Below are 12,168 nucleotides of genomic sequence, written 5' to 3'. Positions count from 1 at the left end.
AGCACAAAATAAAACCATATTAGAAAAAAAAAAATTCAAAATTTTTCTACTTCACTGCAAAACTATGACATGCTAATTGCCATGCGTGACCGCTGAAGATGCTTGTGCACAAGTTATATTATTCATTCTAATGATAAAGCAGTGTGCAGGTAGTGTCAGGAGGCTGCCTGCAAGCCGCTTCATATACAGAAATCAAAAACAAAATAAATCTACCATCATGATAAACCAGGGACACTTACACATAGATCCAGGCACCGTGACTGTGGTAATCTTCTTATATTCCTTATCCATGGCCTCCTTCCTTCTAAAATCAACTTTTATAATTATGCTAATGAGCCAGACGTGCTCTGTGGGGCGTTACCAGGGGTGGGGGATTGTGCAAGTTTTTTCCCACTTGAAAAGATGTGAGAGGCGTGTAACTGACATCAACTATGAGACAAAATAAGACAACAAATCCAGAAAATCTCATTGGGGCACATTTACTAAGGGCTTTGCATCGCACTTTTCTCGAACTGTGCACATTCTTCTAGGATAAAACAGCTTGCACAAGTATTTAATCCCTTAAAGACGCAGGATTTTTTTGCTCTTTTCTTGCTCTCCACCTTCAAAAATCCACAGGGCTTATTTACTAAGGGTCGGCAGACGCACCTTCATTGGACTTCCCGACGTTTTCATTGCTACCTTTTTGAGGACAGTGCGACATTTTGATCACTTTTTACTCCATTTTTTATGTGAAGTAAAATGGTGAAAAGTCTCATTTCCGACATTTGTGCGCTATTTTCCCTTATGGGGGTCAACGCCGGGAATAACCGTTTTTCTATTTTGATAGATTGGGCATTTTAGGACGTGGGACTCGCCGTAACCTATTGTGTCTGTGATTTTTACTGTTTATTATGTTTTATCAGTTCTAGGGAACGGAGGTGTACCCAAAAGGTACATTAACCCTAGATGGTCTGATCGTTTCTACCATATACCCACATATAATAAGCATTAACTATTATATTTTTGGTGTTTCACAAACATAGAGATGTTATTTTGATATCAGTAAAATAGTACAATAGTTAATATAGTGTACAATAAAGTCACAACTGTACAATAAAGTCACAAATGGTTGTGTTCTTCAAAAAATCGGTCAGAGTTTTATACATTATTATTAATGATGTATGGTCCAACTTTCTGGTCTAACCACATATGTGTGATTTGCCAGAATTTCGCTCTAACAATTTTGGAACAGATCTAGTGCACATTGTTGTATTTTAAGCCACGCCTCCTTTCCACCTTAGACACGCTCCCTTGCTTAACTAGTATGGAAAAGTCTATTAAAACTAGATATTGCATTTTAGTCTCCATACTTTTGCAAACATGGTCTTTGTCTATGGCCTCGTACCCAGGTCACCGGAAGAAGTATGCACTAGACAGATCCCCACCAGCTTTTTATTTCAATGGAGGGCTTGGATGTAACCCCTCTGTATGCTCATAAATTGGGAGGCGTTCTCCTGTTCCACCCCTCCTACCTGAAAACAGGAGGAGGAGTGAACATTGGCAGCTGCCAGTGATTGACTGCAGCGGAGTCCAGGGATGGATGCATTACTGTTGCATCCTTCTCCCATTGCCTCTAATGCCTCCACTGAGCGTTTACATCAATGGAATGACTTAACTTGTTTGCTTTTGTTGAGGCAAAAAGGAGGCCTCCATGTTCAACATATATACCAAGAGCTTTTCTGGTGTATATGCAACTTATCCATAAAAAGGTAATATGAATGTAAGTTTTTAAAGTAGATAGTGTTGATCTGTCCTGATACTGTAGTATTTTTTTTTCCTGTTTGCCCAAATTTTTCTATTAAACAAGCTGGTTATAGAATAAAATGTAAAATTAAGAGAAGAATTTTGTGAGCTATTATTAGGATCCTTGGTAGTTACAACCCTCATGGCTGTATATTGGTGCAGTAAAAAATATAAAAGCATCCACATATCTCTGTATGTTGTATTACTTGCCCTTTTTCACCTTCCAGACGGCCAGCCGTACACTTTCTTGCTTGTGCGAATAATTACCACTTGCCCGTCCATCTACTTACGCGGTGAATTTGATTATTATGTCTCGTGTCTGTTTCTGTTATAAAAACATTCTACTTCTGTAAATGTGAACAGAATACTTCTTTGGGTTTTCAGCCATTATGATTTATTGCCTAAGTAGGCTGAAATGTCATAAATGTGAAGCTTAGAAAAACAGTTTTGGTTTCTGTGATGTGGTTCAGTTTGTATTAAATTGTGAGAATTGTGTCTTCGCATCGCATGAGAAGTCGACTTCTCAAGGTAGAATTTTTGAGATGCTAAATGAATACCCTATACAGCCAAAAGTTCTATTAATACTTCACCGAGGCGGTCTATCTTAAGAAGGTGGGTCACTATGGAACCCGAAACTGCTCTCTAAATCTGGTCTTCCTGTTTCATATATATATATGATTAGTCGGTATTCAGTGGGACCATGGTCAGCATCAGATATTTCTGGCAGATGCTTGGTTTCTCATTGGTGTTTCACAAACATAGAGATGTTATTTAGATATCAGTAAAATAGTAAAATAGGGTTTTTTACATAATTTTCTCTATTTAGAATTTTTTTTATATTCATTTTTTTTTAGCTATGGTGATTCCAGAGATGCGATCATTATGATCGATGGAAAATAGAAAAAAATAAATTTACGTGAATAAGCGATGACACGATTATGAATGTTGCACATGGATTTTGATGTAGATTTGGTGGCAGATGTTGGTGCTTTTCTCACCCTTTACATTAAAAGAGGAGAAATCTGCCCTCAAAATAAAAAGATTTTTACACGCTAAGGTCAAATGCACCTGATTTTGGCATAATGGAAATACTTCTGTTCTGTATATGGTGTGCTGTTTCCATGGGCTTCAACTGATCGTATGTAGGAGGCACAGTTACTATAACACTGTCACCTTTCATATAAAAGGTTCTCCCTGGTTCCGATTTTATTGTGTTCCTTCTAAATGCAATAGATGCTCTATTATATAATAGAAACAGTATTTTAGATGAAAACCCAAAATAATTTTTGAGTAAATTACTACAAAGCCTTACACTGCCATTGGTTAGACCATGGAATTCTGCAGTAAGACCGTTGTCTCACTGTTACTTTATGGCCTTGAATAATTTACAAATTGTGCATGACTTGTTCTTCTGTTTTATGCTTTTTAAACAATTGTCGCAGTTCAGTGATTGGATGACAACAATATTCAATACTCCCTCTGGTGTTTCCGAGGACTGGAAACATGGCTCATTTTGTGTCTATGGTAATCTTCTTATATGTGTTATCTATGGCCTCCTTCTTTCTAAAATCAACTTTTAAAATTATGCTAATGAACCAGAAGAGCATTGGGGGGCATTACCCTTCATAGGCTGATTTTGATAGTAGATTTTCTTTAAGAACCCCGGTAATGAAAGATGGAGTAGAGTATAGATATTGGGTCCAATACCCTAAACGTTTCTTTAAACCAATATTGATTGAAGTTGGGGGTTGTCCAAAAGTTTTCTTGACTGCTTATCCACAGGCAAAATTGCTTGGAGTCAACCCCTTTGATGCCGCCATCATATATAGAACCTTTTACTATTATTGTTATTTATTATTCTTTTATAATGCATCTTCTGCATAGTCTCTTGCATCTACTGCACCATCTTTAACCTTTGGCATTTGTTCTTTGCGTTAAATTGTAATTCTTACAACGATAAAAAAAAAAAAGCATCTGTACAATACACATTGTGCTTCGTAAGCCGAAATTCTTTTATGAAATGTCACTTGAGTGAATGGCTTGTCTGGAAAAGCCAGAAGAGAAAAAACACATGCATACACAAATTCGTCAGTGTTAATCTTAGACTAAATTATTTTGGCTAAGATGAAATATTGCTTTAAAGACTCCTGATGCAATAAAATGCCTTCTAAATTCCTAAAGGACTGACACGTTCCTTAAGTGCAGCTCAGGCCTCCATGTTCTGGTCTTTAGCAGAATCTCAAATAACCTTGTTAGAATCAGCCCTGCTATGTTCTCTGACTGCACGTAGAGGGTTTTTTTTTGTTTTCATTTAGTGTTGCTTCTACTAACCAGAGTGTGGTTAAAATAAATGATGAGATTTACTGATACATTGTTGTTCTTTGGAAGTAAATGAGGTTAGAGTGTGGTTGAAATAGGGTCAAAGGTGGAGGAGGATTAGGTCAGGCCTGGAGCACATTCACATAAATATTTTCCAAGATTTTACAAAAAAAAAAAAATAAATAACTTGGATTTAGGATGAAATGTCTCCTGCTACTGTCTGTCGGGAAATCAGTGACCTGGGCTGTTTCTTTATGAGTTTTTCAGTTCATAAAGCTATGTACTAATAAACCAAACAATTGTAATTAGAGTAATAACCACGTTGTGCCTCCAGTGTGTAACTCATCTGATGTGAATCGTGTATTCCCGGATGCTGACATACATGACATGTGGCTGCTTTTATTGGAGAAAGGGTTTTTTTCCTAATTTTTTTATTTAATTACTATTTCAATACATTTGTTTTCAAGGGGTGTCTGCTCAAAATAATTCATATGTTTAAAAGATTGTCATGGCAATAAATAGATGAGAAAGTGCTGGGATTGTAGCAACCAATTGTAAACTGTGAAAAAAAAAACTGTGTATGTATGGGTACATGCACACTAACGTATGCTCTTCTTTTGCTGTTCCGCCTTAAAAAATGGAAGGCTGTCAAATGATGTCAACAGCTTCATAGTAAGTAAAGTTGGAAAAAGACACAGTTCCATCAAGTTCAACCTTTAAGATTAAACAAATGCTTTTTTTCCTCGTAGCCCATGATATTTTTGTTTTCAAGAAAGGCATCCAGACCTCCAGAGAGTACCGCAATCTCACTGCTCTTACAGTAAAGAGTCACTGTCTATGGTGATGGTAGAACCACCTTTCCTCTAGGTGTAGAGGATGCCCCTTGTCTATGGTGATGGTAGAACCTCCTCTCCTCTAGGTGTAAAGGATGCCCCCTGTCTATGGTGATGGTAGAGCCTCCTCTCCTCTAGGTGTAAAGGATGCCCCCTGTCTATGGTGATGGTAGAGCCTCCTCTCCTCTAGGTGTAGAGGATGCCCCCTGTCTATGGTGATGGTAGAACCACCTCTCCTCTAGGTGTAGAGGATGCCCCCTGTCTATGGTGATGGTAGAAGCTCCTCTTCTCTAGGTGTAGAGGATGCCCCCTGTCTATGGTGATGGTAGAAGCTCCTCTTCTCTAGGTGTAGAGGATGCCCCATGCCTATGGTGTTGGTAGAACCTCCTCTCCTCTAGGTGTAGAGGTAGAGGATGCCCCCTGTCTATGGTGATGGTAGATGCTCCTCTTCTCTAGGTGTAGAGGATGTCCCCTGTCTATGGTGATGGTAGTACCGCCTCTCCTCTTGGCGTCGAGGATGCCCCCTGTCTATGGTGATGTTAGAACTGCCTCTCCTCTACCCATAGAGAATGCCCCCTTGTCCTGGCTTAGGTATAAAAAGATCTTTTGAGAAAATCATGTACTGCCCATTCAGATATCTGTATATTGCAATGAGGTCTCCCCTCAACCGTCTTTTTCTTCTAAGCTGAATAAACCCAAGGTTAATTATCTATCATTGTATTGTAGTCCCCCAGTCCCCTAATAATCTTGGTTGATTTCCTGTACCCATTCCATTTCTTCTATGTTATACACAGGTGCCCAAAAGGTGCATGGGTCCATTGGAAAACAGCACATGGACAAAACCAATATTCTGGTGCCTGTTTTATTAATTTTCCTGTAGTCAGGGGATCATAGGACCAATGCAGCCCTTCGGTAGCTTCAACAGTCACAGGACCAAGAGCTTTGGTCTGTCTGCTCTGGCTGGTAGGGTAGACAGAGAAATGTTGGCAATGATGCTTAAACAGAGAAGCCGGTAGGTTGAGTATATTTATTTTTTTTATTTTCCCCCTGCCTGGCCACCTAAGGAGTTTTGGAGAGAGGCCAGAAGCCCCCCTAAAGCAATACACAGTGTCTGCTTAAATCAGTGGGTCTGTATAATCTAGGATATGACAGGACATCCAGATAAATAATAGAATAATACTGTAATAATCTTTAATCTTTTAAATAGCACCATCAAATTCCATAGCGCTTTACAGATTATGGGGAACATATACATATAAAATGAGACATTATTTTTTATTATTAAATTATTATTTTACGATTATTGGCAAATGAAATGAGGACCCTGCTTTCAAGAGCTTGCAGTCTATGAGTGTGAAGAGGTGACACAAGAGGTATAAGAGCTTGTATAATTACCCAGCCATTCTTTATAAATGGACAGAGTAAAAATGTAATAAATAAAAATGCTGCTGCTTGAACCAGTCATCATCTTTTATACAAAGTCCAAGGTCAATGGGGCTACAGAGAAATCTGTAGCTTGGCAACTGGTGTTTGCCCAATAACAGATGGGAGGGGGTTACAGGATCGGTTAGTAAAGAGAGAGTCGAAGTTTCATGAAGTTGGCAAGTGTGATAGGCTGCCTAAAGAGATGGGTTTTATTCTGGGGAAAGGCATTCCAGAGAATTGGTGCAGCTCAGGAGAAGTCCTGGAGATGTAAGTGGAAGGTTCAAATAAGGGAAGAGAATAATTTAAGATAACTAGTAGATCGAAGAGCACGGGTTGGGCGATTATAATGAGATGAGAGAGGAGAGGTATGGAGATGCAGCATGATGCAGAGCTTTCTGGATGATGCTGATTATTTTAAACTGTATCTGGAAGGAGACGGGCAGCCAGTGCATTGACTCACATAGACTGGAGGAATCCGTTTAGCATTTGCTCTGAAAGACAAGCCTGGCTGCTGCATTAAGAATAGATTGTTGAGGAGAGAGTTTAGTAAGTGGACAAACGACTAGTAGGAAGTTACAGGAGTCTAGATGAGAGTGACCATTAGCATTTTAGAGGTTTTCAATGTAAGAAATAGGCAGATTCTAGAGATGTTTCTGAGATGCATGCAGCAAGAGCGAGCAAGAGATTAAATATAAAGTGCTAAGGAAAGGTCCAAGTCCAGTGCAGCCCCAAGACAGCAGCCTCGGGTTAAGATGATCCCACAGAAACAGATGGAGATGTCAAGGTTGGGTCAGTTGGTAGATGGTGGAAAGACAAGAAGTTCCATTATGGAAAGATTACATTTAAAGATGAGAGAACATGATGTTAGACAGTCACTAGTGTTCTGAAGTAAGGCAGGGGTGAAGTTACATGCAAAAGTATATAGCTGAGTATCATCAGCATAAAGATTATACCGCAAACCAAATCTCCTGATGGTTTGTTCAATGGGGGCTGTATAGATTGAAAAGAGAAGAGGACCTAGGACTCAGCCCTGAGAAACCCCGACAGTGAGAGGAAGAGGAGAAGAGAGAGATCCAGAAAAGGAGGCACTTAAAGTACGATCAGAGAGATAGATAGAAAACCAAGATAGTACAGTGTCCTTCGAGAAAAGCATCCAGAGGAGCAGCTGGTGTACCACGATATCAAATGCTGCGGAAAGTGCGCTCACTAGTGGTCTCCTGATCGTATGCTAGAGTGGTCTCTAAGAGCAGAGACAAGGGTGTTGGGAATGTTCAATATGGAAAGCTTTGCCATGTGAAAGGGCCTCGTTCTGGGCACTGGTGATCGGATGTTGGGGGCACACTAACACGTTCCGTCATGCAACCTATATATGTGTCACTCTAGACCAGTGGTTCTCAACCTTTCTAATGCTGTGACCCCGCAATACAGTTCCTCATGCTGTGGTGACCCCAAACCATGCAACTCGCAGTAAAAACACAGTAAAATTTCGGCTCCGATGGCTTTAGGCGACCCCCGGTTTTGGTCGTTCGACCCCCGCTGGGGTCCCGACCCACAGGTTGAGAACCACTGCTCTAGACAGTCTCTTTTAATAGAGTTGCCTGAGATTAGAACAAGGGGTTGTATTTATTTTGTTCTAAAGGAGGGCCCCCTATTTTCTATTTGTTGTGTCTGGCATTACACTTGGAAGTGAATCTGGCTGCTCTAGTATACTATGGTGAAAAAACCTAATAAAAAGAACAAAAAGCCTGTATTAGGGACATTTATCAAGGCCTAAGCTTCTTGATGTATCCAGGGCAGTGGCCTCCACCATACACCGACACATGATAAATTGCCATCTATATATATGTATATACCGTATATACTCGAGTAAAAGCCGAAGCCCCTAATATAACCACAAAAACCTGATAAAACCTATATTTTTTTTACTCGAGTATTAGACCAAGTTTGGGTTTTTAGCACATATATGGTATATATTCATCTATATTATTTTCAGCAGTCTCCTCTTAGAAGGTTCTCATTTTCTGGTGTATTTTAGGCATGCCAAGTATGTCTACCCAAATGTTGGTATTTTTGTGGAATTTTTCAGTGACACCTGCATTTGAGCTGCAGGCCGCACACTGTACATCACACAGACATACAGTTGTTCCTGTTCCACTAACATTTAGAGTTCAGCGTGACATGACAGTCTGGACCCACAAGAAGATGCGGTTCACCCCTTGATAATTATAGGTTTGATGGAGGAATTACTGATGTGGGCACAAAGATAGAATCTGTCTTGCGTCTTGAATATCTCGAGCTGTCTGCCTTCTTGGTATGGCAGAGCCACAGGATGTTATGACTGCAGCTTTCTGTTTTGTCTGGTACGGAGAAATAATCAAGCTCTGGATGTTCATCATAATGTGTTCTGTCCACAACCTGGGTGATTGATTTTTTTTTTTTTAAACTTAAGACATAACTTGTGAAAAAGGTGACATTTTACTCTTACATCTTCTGCATGTTGCCTGTTCGCAAAGAAAACTTAAACCCGTCATTCTGTCACCATTTTTGCTTCAGACCCTTCATAACGTGAAGTACCTGTTTGACCAATGCCAATGTCAACCATATTTGTAGTAACGTTTTAACTTTTTTTGAAACCCAGTTGAACCTGTCTTTTCCAAGCTATGCCTGCTCTTGTAGGGAGCCCAATTCTTTTACTATTGCCACTGCCAAACCTCTGGGTCGAAACAGAGACTGTTCATAACATGGCCGCCTCGCTCTCTCCATCTCGGGTCCTCCCTGCATCTCTACCATCAGTCCCTTCCCATCCCAGTCTAGGCAAATTATTGCAGTCAGAAGCCAAGCGAAGCACAACCATTTTGAATATCTCCATCCATCTGGTTCTGACAACACAGGGCACATGAAGGCAAGGGGCAATTACCATGTAACCCGCCCCTGCAGTAATGTGTCTGTAGTTATCTATCACTGGAAGGAGTAAAACGGCTCCATCCATGTCTTATGTGTTACATGAGGAGACATGATGTCATAGCTAGTGACACTCTTCCTGTATCACATATCCAAGGACCACAAGAAGAAACCACAGGCAGGTAAATTGAACACATATTAGGAAGTTTTTTTAGTTTTTTTTTTTAATATTGTGCATTAATGATTCCCTGGATTAACCCCATTCAAAGCTGAATCATTGAATTATACCTTGTGCAGGGCCTGAAGGGAGGAGCAAGACTCTAGGTTCTAGGAATACAGTGAACAGTGTATTATTCCATGAATGAGTGTTCATAGTATACGCGGTATCTATCTATCTCATATCATTATATCTCCTATCTATATCATATCTATCTATCTATCTATCTATCTATGTAACACTCCAGCACAGCACATGAGGGCACAGCTTGAAGACTTGGAGAGTGTCTCCTGCCACTCCCTGTGGAGTGTGAGGTGATGGGGGGCAGTGGGGGGGCTTCAGTTTCTGTCTGTGTGGATTATTTGCTTATACACAAGTGTAGGGAAAGCTGAGGAGAGATAAGTGTAGGTGTTTGGTCACTACATTAGTGGGGCTTCTCCCTGCACATGACTGCTGGGAGCAGTGAGACATGAGGTGATCAGCTGATTGCAGGGAGAGAGATGGGGGCGTGTCTCTCCCTCCATAGTCTCTCTTCCTTTCTGAAGACGGAATGTCCATAGTAACAGACATATGTGAGATTGCTGACATCTAGGGGAAGTCTGCAGGATACAAGAGGGAGGAGCAAGATTCGGGTAACTAATCCAATTGCAAAAGGGCTTAAAATTACCTGCCCTATTACCTGCCCTACAACATCAAAAGTTTTTTGAAATGACGGTTACACTTTAAGCTTTCGTACCCTTTGATTAGATTTTATAGGACCTCCGACAAGCCAGGGACATACATAGCCGAAACATCAAAATTTACGAATCTACCTGGTTTGTTTTTTTTTTAAATTAAGCTTTTTACTGAAACATCACTTTTACGCCACGATCTTCTCTTCTTTTGTTGGACATCGGGAATGGCACATCGTATGTCTCTGGCCTAGTGAGACTTCCCACAATGCTGACTCCCCACTTTAGGCTGGTTACTGAGTACAGGCAGTCCCCGGATTACGTACAAGATAGGTTCTGTAGGTTTGTTCTTAAGTTGAATTTGTATTTGAGTTGAAACTGTACATTTTATAATTGTAACCCCAGCCAAATTTCTTTTGGTTTCTATGACAATTGGATTTTAAAAATGTTGGATTGTCATAAAAACCAGGATTTACAATAAAGTTTGATAACTGTTATAGCTGCTTATTGTAGTCTAGAGCTAAAGTACAGTAAATTACCAACATCCAGAGGTTTGTAACTAGGGGTTGTCTGTAAGTCGGGTGTTCTTAAGTAGGGGATCGCCTGTACTTACAATTTAAGAGGGATGAAAATAATTACTATCAGCTTCTGGTTTGAGGTTCTTTTTTATGGTCTTGTCATACTTTTTTATACAGTACACCAGCTTATCTCCACATGTTTTCTTCCTCATATGTTCTAGTTTTGGCATGAATCATGATGGAATTGGAAACTCATGTGGGACCAAAGGTCACGAAGCAGCAAAGTTAATGGCAGCTCACATTACGTCAAACACAAACCCTTTCTCCTGGTCGGCATGTAGCAGGGAATACATCACCAGCTTTCTAGAGTGAGTACTGTTTGCTTTTCTTTATGTATTTTTTTTTTAATCTTATCAATCACAATTTCTTAGAATCTCATAAAATAGTTTTCTGTGGAATATTAATCTCTGTTCACGTTTGTTCCATCTCAGACGTTTATAATATATCTACCTCTTGGACTTGCATCTATGTACTGTAAGTAGAGGACATAAAACCTTTATTTTCTAGGGTAGGAGGACAATAAAGAGAAAGTAACCAGAGATACTGTAACTGTAAATCTAGGTTAGTTCCTCCATTGTAAAGATAATTCAGGAGGGTTCCCAATATACCCCTTACTATGGAGGGCATGGGGATACAGTGGGATACTTCATCCTGTTCCTTCTCCCCCTGAAAGCAGTTGGAGGAGTGAACATTGTCTGCAGCCAGTGATTGGCTGCTGGGGGACGTTCAGGGTGTTTCTCCAGTTACATCACTAGGGGACTTCCCTTAGTGTACAGTCAGCGGAGGCTTGGAATGGATGCAATGGTTTGCATCAGTCCCCCGTTGTCCTCTGCTGAGTGTATTTGTCACTTTATATGTCATCTGGCAATATATTATTATGGATATGCTTAGTGGATACGTAGAGTTGTGGACAAACTTAAAGTATAAAGATGGAATAACTGATGGAAAGGAATGTGCAAAAAGAATAAAAGGGTTAAAAAAGATAGTATTTATCCTGTCTAAAGCTAAATAACCATTAGTAACAAACACATCTATCTGGTAGGAAGGTTCTACAAGCTGCAATGTGTTACATTGACATGTATCACGTCAATGGCCCTATAAAGGACTTTTCCCAAATCTTTCGGAACTGGCGGCCATGACAAAACTGCCCCGTACATTCTTTTGATTGGAGAAGATACTGCACGGCAATTGTAGTATTTGATGCTGACTATCAAATGAATTGACAAAAGCTGATTTTTTTTAGAAGCCCTTCTCTGTCACGAGGAAAAGGGGTTGCATGAGATAAGATGATATCCTTGAGGATCGTGATGAAAGTGAATTAAAGTTAAAAAAAACAAAAAAAAAAAAACGTACATGATAGCAATTGGCTCTCGGATATGATTGCAAGAAAAAATGTAATGACAGATGAAATCAATTGCTCTGCATTCTGGAGGTTCCAG

At 39.9% G+C, this 12,168-nt stretch overlaps 1 protein-coding gene across 2 annotated transcripts in view; it reads left to right on the top strand.

The window, feature by feature from the left end:
- Nucleotides 1–12,168, top strand: part of ADAMTS6 (ADAM metallopeptidase with thrombospondin type 1 motif 6) — a 182,143-nt gene that overhangs the window by 92,708 nt on the left and 77,267 nt on the right. For both annotated transcript variants that reach the window (XM_072137189.1, XM_072137179.1), the window contains exon 10: nucleotides 10,891–11,037. In XM_072137189.1, coding sequence (XP_071993290.1) covers nucleotides 10,891–11,037 — 147 coding nt within the window. The remainder of the gene's footprint in view (nucleotides 1–10,890; nucleotides 11,038–12,168) is intronic.

The sequence above is a fragment of the Engystomops pustulosus genome, chromosome 1, assembly GCF_040894005.1.
Source record: "Engystomops pustulosus chromosome 1, aEngPut4.maternal, whole genome shotgun sequence".
NCBI classification, from domain to species: Eukaryota; Metazoa; Chordata; class Amphibia; order Anura; family Leptodactylidae; genus Engystomops; species Engystomops pustulosus.
This window is presented reverse-complemented; position numbering and strand designations above follow the sequence as displayed.